The sequence below is a fragment of the Eptatretus burgeri genome, chromosome 12 (assembly GCF_056783735.1).
Source record: "Eptatretus burgeri isolate ZD-2024b chromosome 12, Ebu_testis_v1, whole genome shotgun sequence".
Classification (NCBI taxonomy): domain Eukaryota; kingdom Metazoa; phylum Chordata; class Myxini; order Myxiniformes; family Myxinidae; genus Eptatretus; species Eptatretus burgeri.
In genome coordinates, this window is record NC_140972.1 from 100,397,802 (window position 1) to 100,423,894 (window position 26,093).

General features: G+C 47.0%; 1 protein-coding gene across 2 annotated transcripts in view; it reads right to left on the reverse strand.

Moving 5' to 3' along the window:
* Positions 1–26,093, reverse strand: part of IDE (insulin degrading enzyme) — a 154,478-nt gene that overhangs the window by 115,873 nt on the left and 12,512 nt on the right. For both annotated transcript variants that reach the window (XM_085849081.1, XM_085849080.1), the window contains exons 4-5: positions 11,018–11,187; positions 5,310–5,432 (exon numbers count right to left, since the gene is read on the reverse strand). In XM_085849081.1, coding sequence (XP_085705207.1) covers positions 5,310–5,432; positions 11,018–11,187 — 293 coding nt within the window. The remainder of the gene's footprint in view (positions 1–5,309; positions 5,433–11,017; positions 11,188–26,093) is intronic.

Below are 26,093 nucleotides of genomic sequence, written 5' to 3' on the forward strand. Positions count from 1 at the left end.
CCGAAGCAATAACCTGGAATGGACTGGGAATCATCCGTCGTGCAAAGTCTTTCCTCGGCCCACCTGAGCTCCTGACTACATACAAAGCTTTCATCCACAGCCTGATGGAGTACTGCTCTCCCCTCTGGGCTGGTTTTAGAATAAGTTTTAGAACACCCCAATTTTTCCAGTTTTTCTGAAATTTAAGCAGTTCAAGTCCAGTGAATAACCTGAAATGGTACAAAGCTAAGCGGTAAACTGCCAGAGGTTAAAAAAAAAGTTTAGGTTACCAAAAACTAAAAAATAATGTAAATTTCAGAATTGTTAAAAAAGGCCCTTTTCCGGGAACAAGTAATGGGTTAGCAACTGCAGCTGTTCTACAGCAATGGAAGTAAATTAAGCTTTAAAAGTTGATGCAAACAATTGCTGCAGGTGTCCAAACTTTTGTTGATTAGTTACAAATCCTCTGTCTGTGTAAAAGCAGGGTTGTAACAGACTGTGTTGCTACACCCTCTGAAGCATTATTTGGACAATATTGCACTGCAGGAAGGAGTATATTGCTATCATAATGGTGAGAAAAAGACAATTAACAAAGGAAGACAGACAGACCATTACAACCCTTAAAAGTGTTGGTCTTTCCTTTGGAGAAATTGCAAAGCAAGCCAAGGTGTCATTGAGTACAGTTTCCTACACCATAAAAAGGCACTTGGAAACTTGAGGAAACTCTGACAGGAAGAGGTCTGGCAGACCCAAAGCCACAACACAATCAGAAGACAAGTTTCTGAGAGTCAACAGCTTGTGTGATTGGTGGCTCACAGGATAGCAGCTTCAAGCACAACTTAACACTGGTCAAAGCAAGGAAGTCTCAGTTTCAACAGTGAAGAGAAGACTTCGAGCTGCAGGTTTGACAGGTTTAGTGGCAGTAAGAAAGCCATTGCCATGATGACAAAATATGAAAAAGAAGCTTGCCTGGGTCATGAAGCACTGTCAGTGGACAACTGAAAACTGGAAGAAGGTCTTATGGACCGATTAATCAAAATTTGAAATCTTAGGTTCATCACGCAGGGTTTTTGTACGCCGTCGAGTAGGCGAAAGGATGGTTCCTCAGTGTGTGACACCAACTGTCAAACATGGAGGAGGAAGCATGATGAGCTAGAGCTCTTTTGCTGGATCCAGAGTCAGTGACTTGCAGAGTGACTGGCACCCTGAACCAAAAGGGCTACCACAGCATTTTGCAGCACCATGCAATACCCTCTGGTCTATGCCTAGTTGGTCAGGGATTCATCCTACAGCAAGATAACGACCCAAAACATACCTCCAGGCTATGTCAGAACTACCTTAGAAGAAAAGAACAAGACGGTAGGCTTCAAATCATGGAATGGCCAGCACAGTCTCCAGACTTAAACCCCATCGAGCTGGTTTAGGATCAACTGGACAGAAGGGTGAAAGCAAAGCAACCTACAAGTGCAACACATTTGTGGGAACTTCTGCAACAGTGTTGGGAAGAACTTTCCGAACAATATTTGATTTCCATTGTAGAAATAATGTCACGAGTATGTTCGGCTGTTATATCTGCAAAAGGTGGCTACTTTGATGAGTCAAAAATTTTAATTAAATTTTGTTCAACAAAACGATTCCATGGTTTCTTTTTTTATCTGCAATTGTTTATTTGTTCTATGCTTTAATTTTAGAGTACATTGAAACATTAAACTGCTTAAATTTCAGTAAAAACAGGGAAATGGGAGTGTTCTAAAACTTTTGACCGGTTGTGTACTCAAACAGCAAACCAACGAATATTTATGAATAAATTAAACCATTTCTTCATTTAAGTATCTTTGTTGAGCAGAGATGAAATGACAAACCTCTCTTAATGCTCTTGTCTGAGCACCTCCTGAGCCACATGTCAATTTTTTCATGAACTACGCCCACTTTCCCAAAGCCCCGCCCACTCTTACATCATTTCCAGTTAGGTCCTACCCCACAAGGCTTGTCTCTGCTTGCCTTGGGAAATTCCCAAGGAGACCATACCCACCATTCATATATAAAGGGTTGCAACACAGGCTAAATTTAAACATATTTTTACTTTGATTGAGAATGGACTGCTGTGCTGATCTCGAATGGGATGACTGGAGTTCCTTGGATTCAAACTACCTGTGTGGAACTAAATCTTCAAATTGATGAACTGGATTCAATCCTCATCTATTGAGGTAAGATTTTATTTTAATATTTGCAGAGTTCAATTTAAACATATAATCATTTAATAATTAAATCACTTAATTAATACATTAATATTTTCTCTCACAGGAAATTGCATCCAAGATGCAAAATGAAAATACTGCTTTTGCCACAACTTGGGGTGAAATTGTTGATTGGGTTGAAGACCTTGTGAGCAACCGAGACCCAGAGAACGAGCTCGACCTTGATGACCCAACCAAAGAGTTATATCTTGGAGACCCACAAAATCCTGAAAAAAAAGAGTTCTACATTGATGGTACTCATTGTGAGTGATAGTCAAGACAATACCCACTGAACAAGTTCTACCTTGACGAGCCAAAATTCAGAGGCTCACTAAATTTTGGGAAAATATATCAGGAGTTCTGCCTCGATGGTTTCAATACCCATCTCGGAGACTCAGGAAAAGGGTTCTGCCAAGATGGTTCCAAATGTGGAGCCAACCTTGGATATTCACAAATTTTTGAAAAAAAAAAATAATATTGAAATAAGTATTTTAAAATGGTCTCCATTTCTGAGTGACTGTAGCAAACTTCAATTACTAAACTGCAAGTCCCAACTACTGAATCTCGGATTGTGAGAAGCCAGAAGTTCCACCCAACTTTGAGGCCAAAGTGTATGATGGTCCAGCAGTGGTACATCCTCTTGCAAGGGGAGATGCTTCAACATTTGGCCAGTACAGCAAGGAGAATTTCAGACTCTGGACCAATCATCAACTTCAGAACTGTAAACAAACTTGATGTGGTGTGGGATAGGTACAAGAACGACAGCCTGAAGGAGGCCACATGTGAGAAAAAGAGTGAAGAGAGTGCGGAGAAAAGTCTCTTCACAGACAAAACTGCCAAAGGACTTTGAATATACGAACCAAAGTATTTATCAGGCGAACATCTGGCTGAGCAGAACTGGCCTAGTCCAAAGAGATTTGGTTGGATGAAAAAGGACAGTCAACGGGAACCTCTTTGGACCACACTTCCAGATGCCTCACAAAAAATTGCCGGCAACTGATCAAGCATGGATGCACGGCCGACCCGAGATGTAAAAGTCTAAAAGGAGATGTTTTTTCAGACGTACAGGACTCAAGTGCACAGCATTGTGCCACTGTAGAGGACTTTGAAATAATTGAAATGTTGAGAAGCTCTGACAGTAGAAGTGATGATTCAAATTTACAGGAAACATTACATTCTGCAGGGTATTAAATTCGAACATTTAGACACATGTGTCATCTCCTTAAATTTGGGGGGACTTAAACAATGCAATTGTTCAGGAATTGCTTACTATATTTTCGTGAATTTTTTTTGAAGAACAAGAACAAGGAGAATAATAATAATTTGTTCTCATTCATTTCATCAAAAAACCACACACACACACACACACACACACACACACACACACACACACACACACACACACACACACACACACACACACACACACACACACACACACACACACACACACACACACAATAGATACCTGGTCTCAGGAGTCAATTCTGACTGCGGTGGCTTGCTCTATTTGGTGGTTTTACAGACCCGTGAAGGGAAATAATTGGTACGGTCTGCAGACCGCTATTTATTATTATTTTCTATGCAGCCTATGACTGCTGGTTCCATCATTGCTGGGAGCATGGCTGTGCTGCTGATGCAGTGCCTGTTATCATCAAGCTGGCACTCATTTTGCCAATCTCGGAAAGATGACAGGCTGTGTCAACCCACCTGGCGTTATTTACCAGCAAGAAAGAGGCTAAAACTCAAGACCCTAAGATCTTAAAAGGCAACCACCTTAACCATTAAGTTAACACCAGGCTTCACACCACTAGTAAGACCGCTTCACACAAATTAGGTTGCTCGGTCCAAATTAGATTCACTCACTTGATGCCTATTGGCGCAACACTGGGCTAGCTTATGAGAGTCCCAATATGCACAGTAATGTGGCCTTCAGAAGCAGATCCGGCAGGGAACTCCCGAAGCAGTCGACTGTTGTGGTCGCTTTGACATGACATGTTGGATTTGAATCGAGCAACCGCAACAAACAATCTAGAAATCATCACTCAAACATTCATAAAATATTGTGGAATATGCACCATATCGTCTGCTCTTGAGAAACCGAAATAAAATCCAAAATGATCACACCTGGGGAGAAGGTAGTTTTCCACATTCAGGGAGTTGTAAGTAAAACTACGAAGGGGGAAAAAGCCCTTCATTTTGCCTTTCAAATACATTCCGTTTCAGGCAAGTGAAGCACCTCTCACTCTGGTTGGCATATGTCAGACTTCTGGTTCCAGGTCTGAGCATGTTGAACGTTGGCTCGTGTGTGCCTCCTTCCAGTTCTTCAAAGCGAAGTTTTCCGGACGAGATCGTAGTGTCTGTTGTTGTTTCGTACAGAGGGGTGACATTTTGTGTCGAAAAAAATAGAGAGGTGGCGCTACTCTCAGTGCCTGGCAAGATCTTTGCCCGGATAATTATTCATAGGGTTCGCCACCATCACATCAGAAAAGGCCAAAAAAAGGGTCAAACAGCAACAATAATAATAAAAAATAATAACAAATTAATTAAACAAAATGATTAATTTGACTTCTCCATCCATCCATTAGGACCATACTCTGTGCAGAGTGTTGGTGCCGCCGAAGCAGTCTCCTTGGCTATTGGGAACAATCCTGGACGGGTCGCCACTCCGACACAGTATACCAGCATGCTGGCACTCATTTTGCCGACCTCGGAAGGATGACAGGCAGAGTCAACCCCACCTGGTGTTAATTCAACAGCTGAGCGGGATCTGAACTCAGGACCCTAGGATCCCAAGCCCACTACCTTAACCATTAAGCCAACACCAGGCACAAATCGACTTCTCCATATTCTCATAATAAAGCTTTGTTGAAAATTTGATGACAAAAGCACAAATGGTCTGGACAGACAGACAGACAGACAGACAGACAGACAGACAGACAGACAGAAGTGATTGCAAAACACCGTCTTCTGCTGCGTGGGGGACGGGCTAATAAAAAAAAGAAAAGGAATTTTTTTTGCGAGGAACGTAATTTCCAAAAACATGGTTGATTTTCTGTTTCCTCAGACATTTCACATCCACATCAAACTGACCTTTTCCAAGTACACAGAGAGCCATCAAATTTGCAGAATAAAACTTGGAATGAAACTTGAGCAATTCATTCCTCACGTCCAGTCCCAGCTCATTTGGTCTCGTCTCCAAAGTGTATTTGTTGCCTGGACACAAATGAGAACATTCCATGTACAACTGGTTTACATTCTAATATCCAGGAAGTTTTCTTAAACAATTTAATCAATCAATTTACAATTTAATACCATCAGTCCCAGGTTAGGTTTGAAATGCTGGTCAGGTATGTGAAGCATTATTGAGAGACAGAGAGAGAGACAGAGAGGGACAGAGACAGAGACAGAGACAGAGACAGAGACAGAGACAGAGACAGAGACAGAGACAGAGACAGACAGAGAGAGAGAGAGACAGTAAGGTTCGTGAGGACATGCCTTCCCCCTCCCCCTCACTTTAACTCCCTCTCTCATGCCCAAATCAGGTTTTGTAAAACTGAACATTAAAATTACAGGTTCGAGGAAGATGTCAAATTGGCAATGGTTGTCTTATTGTTTCCTGAGGAATTAGAATGTGCAGATTCAGACTCCACTGAAACTGAATGAGTTGTGAACAATGTTACCTCATTCTAGATGAAACCTCATTGCTCTAAACATATCTACCGGTGACATACACCGACAATGGCGAGCAAGGGCAAGGTCTCCTGCTCTTTTTCTGCTCCAATGGGTTCATCTGATCAGATGCTTGTGAAAGTCAACATCACTGGCTATTCTCAAAGAACCGCCTCAACACTCACGAGTCTGGCATTTCACTCAAGCAGATTGGCATGGACTGCAAGCAGCCATCTCTCTTTATGGCTGGTCTCCCATATCTACTGCCCCTGATATTAACTCGGCCTGGAAATTCTTCCACAGAAACCTGTTCTCTCAGACACAGATTCACCCCATCTTGTCTTCAAATAATCCTACCCTTCTTCCTACCTATGGTACACTGAATTCTGTGATGAGGAAGTTGCTGTGAAACAACTTGGCTTCTTTTCCTGGAAGGCAAATACAACCGAAGGTAATCTCAGTGCATTCTAAAAAGTCCACATGTGTGTGCACTCTCGGGAGAGCCAGGAAACATCTATACAACCTCAAGAATGAACTTTCAAACTTGTCTCCCTCCTCTAAAACCTGGTGGTGCCTTGTTAAATCTGTTTCGGGAGTATGCTCCGCTTCCATACCTTCCCTCCCACTCTTCAAATGGCATCACAGCCGACTCCGCTCCTGAGAAGGCCGAATGCCTCAATTCTGTGTTTGCTTCTAAATATTGTGTCTCCAACCCCTCACTCTCGGTGCCCACCCTTCCCTGTCATAGCCAACTGCTCCTGGACTCATTCAGGTGTATAAATACAAGGTGAAGGTTTTTTCAATCCTCGAATCTGACTCTGCTACTGGACCGGTGGCATCCTCACGTGGCCTAAAACCCTGCCATGCTAATCTTGGACATCCTCTCTCTGCCCTTTTCACCCTGTCATTTAGCATCGGTCATCTTCCGTCTACTTGGAAATCCATCAACATCACTGCAATGCATAAAAGGTGCAAAAACTGATCCCCTAAACTACAGACCGATCAGTTTACTTCCTATCATCAGCAAGGTCATGGCATCCATCGTCACAGTTGATATGAAATCCTTCCTTTCCTCCAATAATCTCATCTCAGATCACCAACTTGGTTTCACACAAGGTCATTCTACCTTGGAGAGGCTGCTTACACTCGCCCAACAATGGATCGAGGCCCTCAATGTCAGACATGAGATCAGGGCCGTCTCTCTGGACATATCTCATGCTTTTGATAGTTTGGAGAGTCAGGCAGGATGCCAGACTCTCCAAACTGTCTGTCTATGCAAGGACAACTCTACACATGGCTTACTGACTTGTTCTACTCTCATAGCCAACATGTGGCTCTCAACGGAAACCTTTCATCTCCTCTCCCTGTCAAGGTTGGAGTGGCTCAAGGCAGTGTTCTGGGTCGAGTTCTATTCCTGATCTTCATCAATGATCTCTCTGACTCTCTTTATCTATTTACTGATGACTCCACCCTTTGCCATGACATCCCTCATCCTTCATCCTTCAGACAGGCAGGCTACAGCCTCTTCCCCCTCTTCAGACCTTCAAAAAAAATTAATGAAACACAAACTGATCAAAACACTTGGAATTTGTCTTTCAATCCTGACAAATGTCATACACTCACCTTCTTTCGCTGAAAGGACTGTATGGCAACCCAGAACCCTTCCCCACCCCCACCCCCAATCTAATTTATGAGCAATCCTCTTGAGGAGGTTCAGTCATTCAATCTCCTTGGTCTCACTATCAGCCATGATCTTTTTTGAACAAACCACATTTCAAAGTTGGCCTCAACTGGGCATCCTCTGTCATACAAAGTCCTTCCTTGGTACACTTGAACTCTGATCCACCTACAGGGCATTCATCCGCAGCTTGCTGGAATACTGCTCTCCCCTCTGGGCTGAGTTATTGAAGCTCAATTCAACCTGCCTTCCACAACATTATGTATATGCAAACTGATGGTGTGGCCATGGGTTCTCCATTTGGCCCAGTTCTTGCGAATATTTTTTTGGGCTTTCACAAAATGCAGAAACTTACTGGTCGGCAAGGTGTGGATTCTCCCATCCAATAGTAATGGTATGTTGATGATATTTTTGTTTTGTTTGAGTCTCAGGTGGCACGTGACAACTTCTTGATACGGCTTAATACTCCCCAACCAGCACCGAAGTTTACCTGCGAGCTGGAATCTTCAAACACTTTACCATTTTTGGAGTTTTGGTGGAAAGATCTGCACATTGTTTCACTACATCCATCTACCGGAAGCTTGCTTTCACTGGGCGGTATACTTCTTGGGATTCCTACAGCTCCACGAGATACAAAATTGCCTTGATCAACATCTTGTGAACAGAGCTCGGAGGATTTGCTCACCTTCTAATCTTCCTGGTGAAATGGAGAAAAATCATGAATATATTCGCTGAGAATGGTTACCCGGAGTATATAATTAAGAGATATGTGCACGAGTTTCACAAGGTTGATCGCAAATCTATGTCAGGATGCCGAATTAAGAGACGTAAATTCGACAAAGGATCGCAAGGTTGGTCTTGACAAATGTCCAGTCTATGTCAGGATGCCGTGGAAAGGACGATCATCAAGGAGGTTTGAAGAACAAATCAAATTTTCGATATCAAACACGTACTTGGCTGTACAACGTCGAGTTATCTTTACTGGTCGCCGTTTGCTTACGTAAGTCAAGAAGGATGTTCTGCCCACCTCACAAATCAACAATGTTTTCTGTAAGTTTAAGTGCCGATATGTCCCTCTGGTGACTCGAGAAAAGAACTTGAGAATTAGGAGACAACCAGTGCGAGCATGGAGGAATGTTCAAGGACAGTCAGCCGTTTCTTGTTCTTCTGCCATTACATGGCACTTAGTTGCCAACCCCGTCTGTGTAGACAAGTACAAAACAGATATGTTTAAGATATTGAGTCAAGGTCAGAGTGTTTCACATCTACGTATGTTGGAAGCAACCGTCATCCTTTCCATAGACCCTGCGTTATGTCATCAAAAGGAATTTATACATTCTCTCATATACTTTCAAAGTGGAAATATCAAAGCTGTTGCTCCGACCGCTGTCCAAGGTGTGCATGCAAATGGTGAGTCATCGGCTTTGGGGGCTTCGCACCCCCCCCCCACCCCGTCCAAGACGTTGGTGTGAATGGTGAGTCGTCGCCTTGTTCTCCGCTCCAGCCAATTAGAGCCAGAGGCACTGATAACTGTGGGCTAACCATTGGGACTCGGATTACCATTGACGTCATAACTGATGAACCAATCAGTGTCGATCTGACAGACAAGCTTACATATGCACGCTCTCTCACTTCCTGGTTCTCTTGCTGCGTATGATTCAACCTTGAGACACTTGAGACTGCTTGGACTTTTGAGACAAGCTCTTCTTTTCACATATATGCATTTTTGTATAATAAATGATGAATTAAATTACAAAGGGTTTTCTCTTTTGGTTGGAAATCTCCACCACAGCGCCAATTATTTGCTGAAGACACTGAGATCTTAAAGTCCACTGAGTGCCAGCAGACGGGTCTTCAGCTTAACACCAATCTGAAGGATGGCACATACATCGTTGTATTGCTCAGCATGTGAAACAGTTTATAACTGGGTGAGGATTCAAACCTGGGTGAAACAGCTCAAAGATAAGTGCACATACCTCCAAAGCCAATAGAATGTTGTTATCGAGTTCAATGGCAACATAGTATAAAATTACAACACTTGTGTACCATAATAATTTAGAATAGTCACAATGCACTATGGTCAACATTACATGCTTTTACTTTCAATCATGCTCAAATAATTTCTTCTTATTCTTTGTAAACAGCCCAAATTATTCCAATGTTCTTGTGGGTTTGGCCAGGAAGAGGTTTTGGCTCAAGCAAAGCTCAAAATAATTTGATCAAATAATTATGCTCACATAAAAAACTAAATAAATCATATCAATTTCTTCCTTTTGTCTTCACAACAATAAATCGTTTATTGAGCTTTTTTTGCTCTGTGAGACAAGTTTCAAACTGTGACAAGCAATCAATCAATCAATCAATCAATACATAACAGCGTACCATACAGTGCCTGTAGAAAGTCTACACCCCCTTTGAAAATTTCCACCGTATGTTGCCTTATAGCCAAGAATTACATTACATTAAATCAGACTTTTTCCACCTTTATTTACACATCGTAACCCACAACTTCTAAGTGAAAAACAAATTCTACAAATTTCAGAAAATTAATTTAAAATACAAAACCCGAATATCTTGCTAAAATAAGTGACCAGTTATTATTTGGACAGGCCTGGGGAGTCATGGATTCACTGGATCATGGGGCATGGCGCTGCCGATACCTGTGCAGGAGGACGAAAGTACGAGTCTTCAGGTCCTTGGTGATTCCAGTCTTGCTCTACAGATGTGAGATTAAGACTCTGACCAAGGATCTGAGATGGAGACTTAATTCCTTTGGTACCAGGTCTCTTCGGAGAATCCTTGGCAATCAATAGTCGGACTTTGTGTCCAACGAGCGGTTGCTGAGAAAGACTCGAATGAGATTTATTATCTGCATTGTCCGTGAGCGTCCGCTGCGGCCGTATAGAAAGATGTGGCTCATTTTCCTGACGATGATCCTGCTCACCAGATTCTCTCAGCGAGGAAGCCTCGTGAGTGGAGGACGGCAATGGGCCAACCAAGTGCCTCGTGGTTGCAGCAGGTTGATCAGCATCTCAAGGAGATTGGGATGGGCCAGGCATCTGCCTGGGGGATGGTCAGATGGAGGTCCCTGGAGTACATGCGGAAAGTGGATGCAACGACGCACTGCTCCGGCGCATGCTCCCATACCTGACCTGACCTGGTTACACCGGAGCCAATTTACAATTGCTATTATAAGGGGGCTGATTTAATTTAAAGACACTTTATCCAACCAATATATTTTTGTTTTGTATTATCAATTAATTTGATGTAGTTTGTATAATTTGTTTTTCACTGGGAAGTTGTGCGTTACGATGTGTAAATAAAGGTGGAAAAAGTCTAATTCAATGCAATTTAATTCCAGGCTACAAGGTAACAAAAGGTAAAAATTTTTGAAAGGGGGTGAAGACCTTCTATAGACTCTGTAACAAAGTGCACGAAGTTAAGGCAACACCTGTTCCAAACTTGCAGAAGGGGTGCTTTTTGTTGCCGGTGGACTTCTCCAGCTGGAACAGTCTCCACGAGTCACTCATGAGGTTCTTCTCATTTTCAGAGTCCACGGCATTGACTTCCCGGTCCTTACAGCAGGGATCAAACAAAGGACAAAGGAAGAACTGGGAAAACCTAAGGGATGCAAAAGACTATTATTGTCCTGGCAAACAGAGCAATCACCATTTATATTTTCCAAAATAAAGTTACTTTTCTGATCTTTGGCTTCACAACATCGCAAGCAGGACAAAGACATGATTAGACATCAGTGCATATCCACAGGAATTACAAGGACATGAGAAGACAATGGACTAACATATGGCCCATGGGATTTTGACCCTGTGGTCCCTGCTTCATGAGTCAGGGGCTCAGATGAGAACATCAACAAAATAACCCAAGCTAATTAAAGACTGATTAAATTGTGCTATTAAGATTGTTTTCTCTCTCTCTCTCCCTTTTATAAATGCTTCAAGGTAAACAATCTGCTGAACATGTAGGTCAAAAGCCATGAACACAAAACAAATTAAATCAAATCAAAGAAATGTCTCAACAGATGTTATTTGATGATAAATTGAAAACACAATAATATTTCAAGAAACCATTCAACCTTCCATTTTGCAAATGACTACATACTATGTAACCCATCCGACTGACAGGCAGAGAGCGACATCACTGCCGATCTGGAATTGATGAAATGCTGATCTGATGAATGGAACACATCCATTAATACTAAAATCGAATGGCACTCAGTGGGGCGCAGACCTCTGCCAGGCTGAACATTTTATGTTTTATGTCCCATCGATCGATGGGCCGGATCTGCATCCAGAAATTAACCCAAATCTACCTAATCGGCTTGTTCTTGTCACCTACCCAACTCAGGAACCAAGTCTTGTTATCACTCGTCCACAACTTTTTGAAACATTGTGCTCTATATCGATTTTGGCCTCATCTCTAAATAATGAAGAATCACTTTAAAATTCTGGAATCCAGATCTGGATTAGGATCTTCAATAAAATCGAATCAATTTGTCCTTGTCAGACACCCAACCAATCTACCAAGTGTCGTCCGAATCCTTCCATAACTTTTTGAGATGTCCTGCTCACAAACAGCCAAAAAGGTGAAAACATTACCTCCGTCCACCTTCAGTAATGGAGGTAACAATCTCAGTCTCACCCTGTCACTCCAGAATGAACAGCAAACTAATCGAGTTGCATATTCAACCACTGGAAGAGGTTGAGTCTCCAGACTCTGGACAAAAGTATCCAAGCCTCAGCATCATATCTCGATGTACAAAGCATATCATAAAACTGGCCTCCAAAGCAAGCAACTGAATGGGAATCTGTGGTGGTGGATTTCTTTTTAAAAGCTATATGGTCTTTCAGTGCAACAGTAAAATGGAATTGTAGTCCAATTTAACTTGATTCACAAACATTTTTGTCGGCTTTCATGAGAAGCATGTGTTCCATGAAATGAACATGAACATTTGACCTACGGTATACTATCGATATGTGCATGACACATTTGCAATCTTCAATACTCCTACCGCCTGCCCCGACTTCCTCGTACGGCTCAATGCTCTCCATCCCGCATGAAAGTTTACTTGTGAGACCGAGCAGTCAAATGCACTACAATTTCTAGATGTGCGAGTCGAGAAGACCGAGGATGGATTCTTGACGACAATCTACCACAAGGCTACCTTCACTGGGCAGTACACACAGTGGGACTCGTGTAGCTCAACATGCTACAAGATTGCCCTTATGAATACCCTTATTAATAGAGCGTGGCCCATTTGTTCACCCTGTCGCCTTGCTGCTGAAATTGAGTGCATTAACACCATTCTCCATGACAATGGCTACCCTGAGTGACTCATCTGTGGGTTCATACAGCGAAAAACTGCCAATCGGTCTGAGGACAATATATTTGGATTAGAAAAGTCCGGTTTATCTAAAGCTTCCATTGAGGGGTAAAATCTCTCAAAATTTTGAACAGGTGATAGACAGTTTCACAATGTTACAACTCTGTTGCAATGAGAATGATTTTAACTCCCCACAAACTGCTCCCCTCAGTCCAGAAAGATGTGCTCCCTAAGGTGGAAGAAAAATAATTATATTGTTGCGAATTCGTGCCCGCCGGCGTGCGGACGGCCACATAACTCGAATCGCGGCACGTCGCCCACCGGACGGACAATTCTGTCGTGACCCTCTCGGACCAACGGCGGGAGCTAGTCACGGGTGGGCCTTTCGACCTCACCACAATCGTGCCAATCGGCCACCCGCGTAGGATAGGGTTGTTCGCCAGACTCGACCTACCGAAGTACCCACGCGGATGGTAAACCGGGCGATCGTACCTCGCCGCAGGTCGACTCCGGACACGAGCCGCTTGGGCGGCCCGTTCCGTACAATCGGGATAACCGAGCGGTGTTATCGTCGACCTGGCCGGTTCAGATTAATTACAGGGATGTTGCACACACTACGAACCCCTTAAGTGATGCAAGATGGAGGGTCAATAAAAAGGGAAAAGAGACGAAGCAGAGTGGGAACAGTTCAACAAGCAAGCATTTTATTCACACGCACACACAGACAAGCACGGAAGGCACGTATTTACAGCCATACAATTATGCACAAAAAGCAAATGTAACAAAAGAAACGATGCAGAGCTACAACCGAATACGCGTACACACGGCAACACTTAAAACAATACTACTTGAGCCAGACTGGCGCCACCCACAGACATTTACACAAAAACCCCAAAGAAAAGAAAGAAAGAAGTCGCGACTTCCCTTTTATGGCTGGTGAGTCCCTCTCCCGCGACTGTCAGCGTGGTCGCGCCTGGCCCCGACCTCTCTCGCGGCTGGCGAACCCTCTCCGGCACTCCCCGTCCAGACGCGCAGGTCCACCTCACTACTGGCGCTCTCGCGTCTCCCGTCCGTGCCTTCGTGACAGGGCCGCTCGCCAAGGCGCAGGCGCAGGCACAGGACCTCTTCCCGAAGACAAACTCTCCCCAAAAACCAACCGAAGACCAAAAAGAACACCAGCCAAGACGAAGAGAAAGAGGCGGAAGAGGAAGCGCGCCAGAGGAAGAGGCTCAAGGAGAAGAGAAGACAGAGCGCCCCGCCCGTGTCCGTCTTTTATAGCGCGGGGCTCCGCCCTTCGCCCCGCCCCGTTCTCGGCTCCACCTTCCTTCGAGAGGGTTCCCGAAAAGGGCGTTCCCTCACGCTTTACCTCCACCCTGCCCCGTGCGGGGGCCGGGGGAGTCAGTTTTTGGCTCTGGGTCAGAGAGTTATTTCTCCAAAATGAGACCCCTCCTTCACATGACCTCTGACCTTTGACCTGCATCGCCCCTCCTCCACTCCAAAGCGCGGGGAAGTCAAACGGGAGAAACAGGCGGGGAAACCTGCGCATCCTCGCAGTTCCCTCCTTGGCGCCTTTGTTTGCCGTTCAGAAGCGGACGTAGTGGCGAAGATGTAGTAGCGTAGATGGTGGAGGTGGCGTGGTTGCAGTGTGGTTGGCGCTGTGATGGGGATGGCGTGGTTGTTGGAATGCTGTGTGTTTGAAATAAAAGATAGAACAGAAAAATGGCTAACTGGAGGATCACAGCCCGGATGGATCACATAAATTCCCTCTATACAACGGGTTTGGGCTAACTACACATGTACCTATGAAGATATCTCACCTGAGGGCCCTTTATGGTGTAATGCGAATTTCCACAGCCGTAACACTACCCCCTCCCTTTTTTACAGACCCGTCCCGAGTCGTCAAATTCTCGTGTGCCATCATGTGTAGTTCTCCCCGAGTACGTTTTACCTTCGGATCCCTGAGTGCGATCCAAAATAAATAACCTGGGGGCTGAGTCACTAACTAAACAAACCCACTCACTCAGACGACTTAAATAAAATTGCCGGCGCTAGACAGACAAGCCGGGGGCGCAAAACACATATTTACAGTACAACTTAACCTTAACTTACAAAATTTACACTAACCATGGCCCAGGATCAATGGACTCTGCAGGGAGCAAAACAAAAGTCAAAAGAAAACCGGTGCATGGGCCACCACTGCAGGCCCATGTTGCAGCTGCCAACAGGACAGTCCTTGCAGCTTCGCGACAATCCTGGCACTCATGGCAATGAACAATCGGGGCAAATCAAAATTGAATTGGGGCAAACTGATGATGTGGGCAGTGGGCATGGCATGGCAAAGGTGAACAGGCATACAAAGCCGGCAGAACAGGGCCGCTGCAGGCGAACACAGCCGGCGGACGATCCGACCGGCACAGGCCTTGAAGCACAGCCGCAGACGAAGTTAGCCGGCCTCTCGCCGTGCAGTGCAGGTTGGTGGAGGGAGTGCGGTGGTGCTGGCCACTCAGAAGGCGGGCTCGGACCTACCTACTTGTTTCCCTCCCACCTATCGCCTTTGCCTGTCACTGTCCATACCCACTCCCTTAATTTGTAAAACCCAATTTCGCCCCAACTTAATTTTTTTTTTGTTTTTATTTTTTTACTCTTCTCCACTATAAATCGTCCGCTAACCCCCTTTACCGTCATTGTTAGGCTAACCTACCGTCTACTAGCCTACTCCCAACCCCTACGTTCCCTTCCTGGAGGGGAATGAGGGAGGGCTCGCGTCCTGCGTCGAGGCCGAACTCAAGCCTCAGGAAGGCCGCCCCAGAGTTCAGCGATTTAACCCAAAGTGGGTCCAACGGCCCACAACGAGAGCGAAGGGATGGATGGTGCGGAGGGGTACACTTCCTATCTACCCTAACCATTAACTCTTAAACTACCCCGGGGCTTTCAAAAAGCGCCTCCCGCTTAATCTATCGGTTCTAACAACCAGGATTCCCTTTGCCTGTGTTGGTGTCCTCACAATTTTGGACCTCGCCCCCCAATTTTCTCTCCGTGCCTTCACACGGTCTCACGGCAGGGACGCGTGGCTCCCTTGGCAGGCACTACCCTCTGCCGATTCTATAACGATGGCACCCCCGGGCACTACACTGCCTCTGAGCCTACCAGCTCCCTAAACACCGGGGAGTGCCCTCCACGGCGACTCCCCTGAAACGCTCACGTGGCAGGCTGGTGCCCCGGGCCCCTTCCCTGGGTGCCCGTGCCCAATGCACTGCCCACGCGGCTAACGGCGCCCCGGGCCCCAGCATCATGCAGGTGCACCCGTGCCCACTACGCTATCCCAGCCCCCCCATGGGCCCTTGGCCTACTTCGGCCGACTAGCCCGGTGCCCGGGGGTACCCACTCAGCGATACTCACCTTTCGCAGCCACGCTCCCAGCCCGTCAACAGGGCTCCTGCACCCCTCCAAAATGGGTTCGAGCCTACACTCCCACCAACAGCAAAACGACTTCCATTTTTTCAATTTGACTAACCCCCTAACTCACATTACACTGACCCGGGGTCCCTTGGGCGGGAGTCACTCCTCCCCCCAATCACTCATCGCACCATGCATTCCCCATTCGCTCCACTCACACAGACCAGCTGGCCTCACTCACTCACCAAGCACATGTTTCCACTCAACTCACCAACTCTTCAACACACACACACCACTGAACTCTGCCATCCTTCTAACAACCTCCCCTAACTCACTCGTGCTCCCACGTTGTCCCTTAAACTACAGCACATTCCTTTTAACACGACGTAGCTAAACAACGTCCCCGCTAAACATTCACTGTCTGTTACTGTCCTCCAAATAATCCATTTAAATCCATTCCCCATCCTAAATCTGGCTACAATCCCTCTACCTAATCCATTCCACGGGCCCCATGAGGACATACCCCTGCCCCAAGAGACCGGTCTAGCTTTCAATAACCCTTCCCCCTAGTTTCATCCTGTGCCCTGGCAGGGGGGTCTTCCACCCCATGCCCGGGAATCCTGTTCACCCGAAAGCGAGGCTTGCTTTTTTTTTTTTTTAAATGCGCAGCACCAGCGCGGAAACTCACAACCTGCGCACCAGCGCAGCAATTCACAGCCGCGCCCCTTTGGCGTGACGTCATGGCAGCTGCACGTGTACCTCGCCCCTCCGGACGGCACCATCCGGCATGGATTCAACCCCTCCTGCCGGATTTCAACCACACGTGCAGCCATGACGTCACCGTGCGCATTAAAAAAACCAAGCCTGGCACTTCGAGGGGTTCCCCCCACGAACACATGTGCTCTGTCCGTTGGAGCTTAACACACACGCCCGCGTGGAGAACCCATCCGGTCCAAATCCGAAATCCTGCCTAAACTTTGTCCGGCGCGGGATCAGCAACATTCACCGCGCTCGTTTCCGGACCGGGTTTCACTCCCGCAAGCGAGCACGTGGCGGCCTCGTGCGTTGCACAGCACGGACCTCGCGCTCGCTGCTTGGTGAACCTGGCGCGGTCCCCAAAATAGCTACGGCCGCTATTCGGCCTGTGTCCCTCTGTCGTCGTTGTCATCGCCATTCAACCCACGCACACCTGCGTGTTACGACGCTCACACTCCACTCCATCACATTCACACCGGGAGACGCGGCTGCGTGCTCCCGCATGCCGACTGTCATCTCCCTAACATACCGCTCTCTCACACACACGGTCTCCCTTGCACTCGGCCGCTCACTCACTCGTGCCATCCATCCCCTTACAAATGCCACACCACTCACGCACGCGGGGGCACTCACCCACGGTGTCTCACTCACACACCGTTCCTCATCCACACACGGCATGCTGGGAGGCACGCACTTCGGCACACTTTCCACCACACCACTCACACACGGGGCTTCTGGCACACGCGGGGCTTCACCCATACACGCGGTCACACTCACACCTTGCACCAAACACACCAGGACAACCACACTGGGGATTCGTGTCCCCACAAGGGTTCCCGGGGCCTCTACACCCCCCAAGCTCGGCGTGCACCCGTTCGCAGCACTCCTCCCCTCGACACGACCGAACCCACCTGGTCGTGATCAGCCTCAAGGGGGCATAGCGTCTCCCTCTGTTCCCGAAGGAGGCTATCCAGATGCTCGCACCGGGTCCCGAAATAGTACGCCAGCTCCCCCTCATGGTCCTCCACTAACTCCGTGTGTGTGTGTGTGTGTGCGTCTTTAACCCCATCTGGATCGTGTAGTCTTCCCTCTATGGTTCCCATCTCCCGCGTCTCTATTATTTCTGTCTCTTCCCTTGTTATCTCCCTCATGCACGTCTTCGTCACCCAAATTAGATTTTCCCTCTCGGTCACTGTCACTGTTGCTCTCTCCGTCACCTCCACGCTTCTCGCCCAACACGTCCCCCAAGTTATTTTGTCCTCACCCGCCTCCACCGTGGGCCTGACAACCGTTGCACTCCCTCTCAGCTCGTTCGCTCCCACACGTGGCGCCGCCATTATGAGCTCCACTGCCCGCGTTTCGCTCCTCGCAATTGCCAACATTCTCGCCGTGCCCGCCTGCAGGCCTCGGCCTATTTGCTGCATCTCACCCCGCATTTCTTTCATTTCTTCCATCATTCCGTTTTTTAGTTCGAGTGCGTTTCCATCCATCTTGTTGTTTAATCTGTTATTCATTTCCGCCAGCATTGCAAATAACTGCGCCATGTCGAGTGCACTCGGCTGAGCCGATTCGGCAAGGATTGGGGGGATTTGGCGGAGAGAGGGAGGGGAGGTGTCACACACCGCAGCCGCCGCCACACCCATTTCGGGCTCTGGGTTCAGTTGGGGGAGTTCGTGTTCCTGCACAACCAACATTTCCTGCTCGGGGTCTCCATCCTGGGCCATGGATTCTAACACTCCCACATCCATTTCTAATACCCCTGGCACCCGCTCGCCTTGAGACTCCATCTTATTTCTCGTAAGGGGTTAATTTCAATTGCTCGTAATTTGGAGGGAACGGGGGGGGGGGTCGCCTCGCACACCCCTGCTCCGTTCCCCGTGAATTGAGTTGGAGACGGGAGAGTTTGTTTCCCACTCTCCAACACCAGTGTTGCGAGGAGGGGGATGGGTTTGTATCCCACGACCTGACACCAGTGTTGCGAATTCGCGCCCGCCGGCATGCGAACAGCCACGTAACTCGAATCGCGGCACGTCGCCCACCGGACGGACAATTCTGTCGTGACCCTCTCGGACCAATGCCGGGAGCTAGTCACGGGTGGGCCTTTCGACCTCACCACAATCGTGCCAATCGGCCACCCGCGTAGGATAGGGTTGTTCGCCAGACTCGACCTACCTAAGTACCCACGCGAATGGTAAACCGGGTGATCGTACCTCGCCGCAGGTCGACTTCGGACACGAGCCGCTTGGGCGGCCCGTTCCGTACTATCGGGATAACCGAGCAGTGTTATCGTCGACCTGGATGGTTCAGATTAATTACCGGGATGTTGCACACACTACGAACCCCTTACGTGATGCAAGATGGAGGGTCAATAAAAAAGGGAAAAGAGACGAAGCAGAGCGGGAACAGTTCAACAAGCAAGCATTTTAGTCACACGCACACACAGACAAGCACGGAAGGCACGTATTTACAGCCATACAATTATGCACAAAAAGCAAATGTAACAAAAGAAACGATGCAGAGCTACAACCGAATATGCGTACACACGGCAACACTTAAAACAATACTACTTGAGCCAGACTGGCGCCACCCACAGACATTTACACAAAAACCCCAAAGAAAAGAAAGAAAGAAGTCACGACTTCCCTTTTATGGCTGGTGAGTCCCTCTCCCGCGACTGTCAGCGTGGTCACGCCTGGTCCAGACCTCTCTCGCGGCCGGCGAACCCTCTCCGGCACTCCCCGTCCGGACGCGCAGGTCCACCTCACTACTGGCGCTCCCGCGTCTCCCGTCCGTGCCTTCGTGACAGGGCCGCTCGCCAAGGCGCAGGCGCAGGACCTCTTCCCGAAGACCAACTCTCCACAAAAACCAACCGAAGACCAACCAGACCACCAGCCAAGACGAAGAGGAAGAGGCGGAAGAGGAAGCGCGCCAGAGGAAGAGGCTCAAGAGGAAGAGGCGACAGAGCACCCCGCCCGTGTCCGTCTTTTATAGCGCGGGTCGCCGCCCTTCGCTACGCCCCGTTCTTGGCTCCACCTTCCTTCGAGAGGGTTCCCGAAAAGGGCGTTCCCTCATGCTTTCCCTCCACCCCGCCCCGTGCGGGGGCCGGGGGAGTCAGTTTTTGGCTCTGGGCCAGAGAGTTATTCCACCAAAATGAGACCCCTCCTTCACATGACCTCTGATCTTTGACCTGCATCGCCCCTCCTCCACTCCAAAGCACGGGGAAGTCAAACAGGAGAAACAGGCGGGGAAACCTGCGCATCCTCGCAGTTCCCTCCTTGGCGCCTTTGTTTGCCGTTCCGAAGTGGACGTAGTGGCGAAGATGTAGTAGCGTAGATGGTGGAGGTGGCGTGGTTGCAGTGTGGTTGGCGCGGTTGTTGAAATGCTGTGTGTTTGAAATAAATTATAGAACAGAAAAATGGCTAAATGGAGGATCGCAGCCTGGATGGATCACATAAATTCCCTCTATACAACGGGTTTGGGCTAACTTCACATGTACCTATGAAGATATCTCACCTGAGGGCCCTTTATGGTGTAATGCGAATTTCCACAGCCGTAACACTATTCATGTATTCTCAATTAAATTCACATGCTGCTGGTACTTTATTAATTTTTGTACTATAGTCAAATTGGTGTTCAGTACTGTTTCCTTTTTCCTGAGTCTTTCGACCTACATCGCGATAAATTAATATCTTGCTATGAAAAAGGGTCTTGCTCACTGCATAGAAACAGAGTGACCTGATTGATAACACTGCAAACGTTTCCCATGAGTGTGTTATTCTTTCCCTCCCACCCAAAGTGGCCACGTGTTGCAGTTCTGTGTTATTTCGCCTTGTGCCTATCAGCTCATCCCGTCATTGAATTGCCAAATGTCTCACCCTCCCATTTTTGGGGGATATCAAATGAGTACAAGAGAGGGATTGCTTCAGGATTCTAGTTAGTGAAGTTCATTCGAATGTTTCAGTGAATCATTGAATGTTCTTCCTCCGTATATACGAAATTAAAGATTCTCTTTTGTATGCGTGAACCTGAGCGGAAATAGAGTTCTTTTCCACCACACCATCCATTAGAACTTTCCTTCCAAAATATAATCACAGGATGCTTAGTCTCCCTAAAATTTACCACCAATAATATCAAGTTTACATTATTGAATATTTATGCCCCTTAAAACAGTATGGACTGACAATGCTTCCATGCCAGGTTAGGGCCTTGTATGAGTAAAATGGATTTACACAGGTGCATCATTATGGCAGGTGATTTTAATTGTTCTCGACAACCAAATGTGGATAGGAACGGTGCAGAACCCCATCCCGGACCGGCTAAATTACAAGCCAATATAATAAGAAATTTTGGTTCCATGATTTCTGGTGTCAACAAAACCCCATAACGCATCAATTTACCTGGTGTAAGGTTATCCCAAGCTAGGCTTGACCGAATCCATGTAAATTCCCCCTTCATCAACCCCTCTCCAATTACAGGAATTTCCCCTTCCGGATTTTCAGACCACCCACAGTTGTCTTTGAATCGTCACCCATTCTGGAAACTAAATGTCACAATTTTAGAAAACCCCTCCTCTTTTAGGACAGTGTTTAAAGATGTATGCTCTGTTTTATTAAAACAAAAGCATCAGTTCAAAGATCAGCATTTATGGTGGGATACTCCAAAGGCACAATTTATGCGATTTTTTTGCCAAAAAATTTGTTTCCAAACAACACAAGAGGAACGTAGAACAAAGGCCATTTTGGAAAAGGAAATTCGACAGATCGAAACAAACCTAAAAAAACAATAATAATAAATACATAAATAAATAATAATCACCCCCCCCCCCAACAAAAACTGAGACTGAAGGAAAAGAAGGCATTCTTTAACATAATGATTGAGAACCAAACCAAGGGAGCATCAATGAGATTGCATTTTCAGCATCTCAACCTTTTGGACATACCAACCTGTTTTTTTCTTTAATTTTGAGTCCAAGGTTCCTCATCCTCAAACACCCTGACAACTCTATCATCACTCACCCTGAATGAAGCCAAATATTTTCTCCAACCTTTGTAAAACAACTGAGATCGATTTAAATGGTGTCTCCAATTTGTTTGATGGTATTTCCACCTGAACCACAGAACAAAGGTAGAACTTGGAGAAACCACTCACTCTTGAGGGATTAACATTGTGTGAAAGAGCCTTGGAAAATTACCTGGCCTCGACGGATTGCCAACATAATTTTTTGAATCTTTCTGGGACCTAATTGGCCCCGAACTGCACTCAATATTCCAGGTGAGCCTCGAAAAGAATGAACTCCCATTGAGTTGCAGAAGGGCAGTACTTACCTTTCTTCCCAGGAAAGGTGATCCTTTGCTCATTTCCCAGTGGAGACCAGTATTGTTACTGTGCACAGACTACAAGATATCTTCCAAAGATATTGCTTCACGCTTTTCCCCCTTCCTAAAATACATTATAAACATGGATCAAACCTATCGTGTGTTCCTGGTCAGAGTATCCATGACAACATTTCTGTTATTCGTGATTTGATTGATGTTTGTGACATTTATCGTGACAGTGTTGGCCTCGTTTTCCTCAATCAGGAGAAAGCATTTGATGGTTTCTCATGAATACTTGTCCAAAGTTTTAAAACGATTTGGTTTCGGACCTTTTATATAATCATGTATACATTTATGTTATTCCACTGTATCTGCTCTACTCAATATTAACAAGTGAGGCAGCACTGTCCACTTTCAGGTGCTTTATACACCCTATCCCGTGAACCCCTTTTAAACACTCTCCGTAAGTCTTTGTCTGGTTTTACTCTTATAGGTTTAAACCATACTATGAAGACAATTGCTTACACTGACGATATATGTGTTTGTATCAAAAACTCTGATAACATTGCCAGGATGATGCATAATTGAGAGCTCTTTAGCAAAGCTTCATCAGCAAAAATAAGCTAGCTAAACACAGAAGCACTATGGCTCGAACCCCTGATCTTTTTGTATGAGCCACTTTTACCTTGAAAACCATATTTTGGCTCAAGTTCAGAATTTTGGTCATGCTAAGAAGCTTTTCCTAATGGACTTGATCAAGGTTGATTTCTCTTCACTCCCTTCCTTCTATCAAAGTCTGTTAAATGCTTGGCAAGCTTTCGCTGGCCATCGCGATCTCACTAGGTATCAATGACCCATGTTTATGAATGAGCCACTGTTTCACAACACACTGTTTGAAGGTTTTGAATCACGACAGGGCCAAAAGTATGCGGACACCCCTTATAATGAGTGGATTCGGCTATTTCAGCCACACCCATTGCTGACATTGTTTGTCAGGTCAGGTTCGATCTGTGACCTGCTACAGGTACCATGTAAACCTGTACTAACCTGTTCCATGGTCGGGTTGTCGGCGACTAAACAGTCTCCCCCACCAGGTTTTCTGGTGAGGGGGGTGTTTGGATATGGACACCCAGCAGGATTAAAAACAAAACCTGTCAAAGGGCGGAAGAGCTCCTTGTGAGCCAACGGCCATCCATATCTAGTGCCCAACTGTGTCTGCAGACGTCCTCCTGCAGTTGGGTTACTTCTTATTAGGAGGTTGGTGGCAGGATTTGAACTCCGGCCACCGTAAAACCCTTCATTCCGCAAAACGCAAAAACGCAAAAAAAAACCTGAAAACCCACTCCGTGGGAGTACCTCCTGTGCAGCTTCCCTTCGCAGGGCAGCTCACCGGATGACGGGATTGGGGCAAAGCCTTCGGGACCCCCAATCTTTGATAGGAGGGAAACCACGGGGTAACATCCCTGGGTCAGATTGCGGGAGAGTGTGTCGGAGTGGTGCTGAGGTGTCGTCCACCAGACGGCGGTCTCCTTGGGTTAACCTGAGGCGGTCCCTTCGGGTGGGTGCCTGGAATGTCCTATCCCAAAGAGAGGATGATCACCTGTCTCTGTTATCATCTGAGCTCAAGCGTTTGGACATCGGGATTGCAGCTCTCTCTGAGGTTCAGAGACCGGATTGCGGCGAGATAATGGTGGGTGGTTACACCTACTATTGGTCTGGTCGCTCTGATGGTTACCATACCCAAGGAGTTGCTGTAGCTGTGTCCAATAAGCTGACCCCAATGATAATTGAGGTAACACCGGTCAACGAGCGTGTTATGAGATTAAGGATTCGTTACTCCTGAGGTGTCATTTCCCTGGTCTCTGTTTATGCTCCGACTGAGGCGAGTGATCTCACCGTGAAGGATGCATTCTACGCTACACTCGAGTCTGTGGTTGATCAGTGCCCCAGACGAGATACACTTCTAGTCTTGGGGGATTTCAATGCATCGACTGGAACTGATAGGGATGGTTATGAGGTGTGTGTTGGTCCCCATGGGTCAGGAACTATGAACCAGAATAGCACTAAGTTCCTTGACTTTGCAAGAAGTCATGGACATAGGGTGGCTGGTTCATGGTTTCAGCGCCCACAAGCTCATCGCTGGACTTGGTATTCCAACGCTGGCGGTGTGGCAAAGGAGATTGACCATGTCCTCATTGACGGTCGTTGGAGGATGATCCAGAACTGCAGGGTCTACCGGAGTGCTCAGTTCCTCAATACTGACCACAGGCTTGTTGTAGCAACTCTAAAGCTGCACCTTAAATCCTGGAGAATGGTACCATCCCAGCCTAGGTTGGATGTTGCCAAGCTCAGGGATGAGAGAGTAGCTGAGGAGTTTGCGAACAGGCTGAGTGGACACTTGGGGGGTCTGGGTGCTTTTGGGGGTCCTGAAGAGTTGTGGAGTGCCTTCAAGACCACCGTCCTTGATGTTGCTGGTGGATGTCTTGGAACTCACCGCAGGGCAAAGAAGAATTTTGTCTCTCAAGGGACACTGGATACCATTGACCAGTCGCAGGGCCAGGCTGAATGGCAGAGCTGAGCTGTTCCGAGAGCTGAGGCGTAAAACTGTACGTGCACTGAGGGTGGACAAGGAGGCCTATGTGCGAGGAATCTGTGAGGGGGTAGAGCATCACCTGTGGACAGGTGATTCTCGTCCCGCTTACAGGGGAATTCGCGCATTACGTTCATCCAAGCCCATCCCTCGGAGCACTGCAGTTCGAGCAGAGAGTGGTAGGCTCTTGACAGAGGTGTCTGAAGTGAAGGCCCGCTGGGCCGGTTACTTTGAGCGGTTGTACCAGGCTGATCCCCCAGCTGTCGAGTTGGACGTCAAGGGTGTTACAATCCCTGTTGCTGACCCACGAATCAACTGTGGTCCACCTTCGCTTGTGGAAACACGGACTGCGGTGAACCAGTTGAAACGGGGCAAAGCTCCAGGGATTTGTGGCATCCATGCCGAACTTGTCAAGGCTGGTGGAAATGCTGCACTCGTGTCGTTGCATGCAGTTTTGTGCTCTGCCTGGAACCTGTTTCTGGTGTATGTTCCCCCTCCATCCCCTCCCTTACCGAAAATGGCCGCACTGCTGATTCCACACGTGATAAAGCTGAATGTCTAAACTCGGTGTTTGCAGCTAAATCTTGTGTCCTAAACCCATCTCTATCTCTACCCACTTTACCCAGTCGCACCCAACTGTCCCTGGACTCTGTATCCTTTTCTCCTGACAAGGTGGAGAGCTTGCTTTCAAACCTCGAGTCAGATTCTGCAACCGGTCCAGATGGCATCAGCCCACGTGTCCTCAAAGCCTGCTCTTCTGCTCTTGCTCACCCTCTCTCTGTTCTATTCACCCTCTCATTTGCCCAAGGTCATCTGCCATCTGCTTGGAAATCTGCTAACATCACTGCCCTGCATAAAAAAGGTGCAAAAACAGATCCCTATAACTACAGACCAATCAGCCTTCTCCCAATCATCAGCAAGGTGATGGAATCCATCATCGCCTCAGATATGAAATCCTTCCTCTTCTCCAATGGCTTGATTTCCAATCATCAATTTGGTTTCAGACCAGGTCACTCTACCCTGGATATGCTGCTTCTGCTCTCCCATCAATGGATGGAGGTCCTCAATGCCAGACAGGAAATCCGAGCCGTATCCCTGGACATATCACGTGCTTTTGACACAGTCTGGC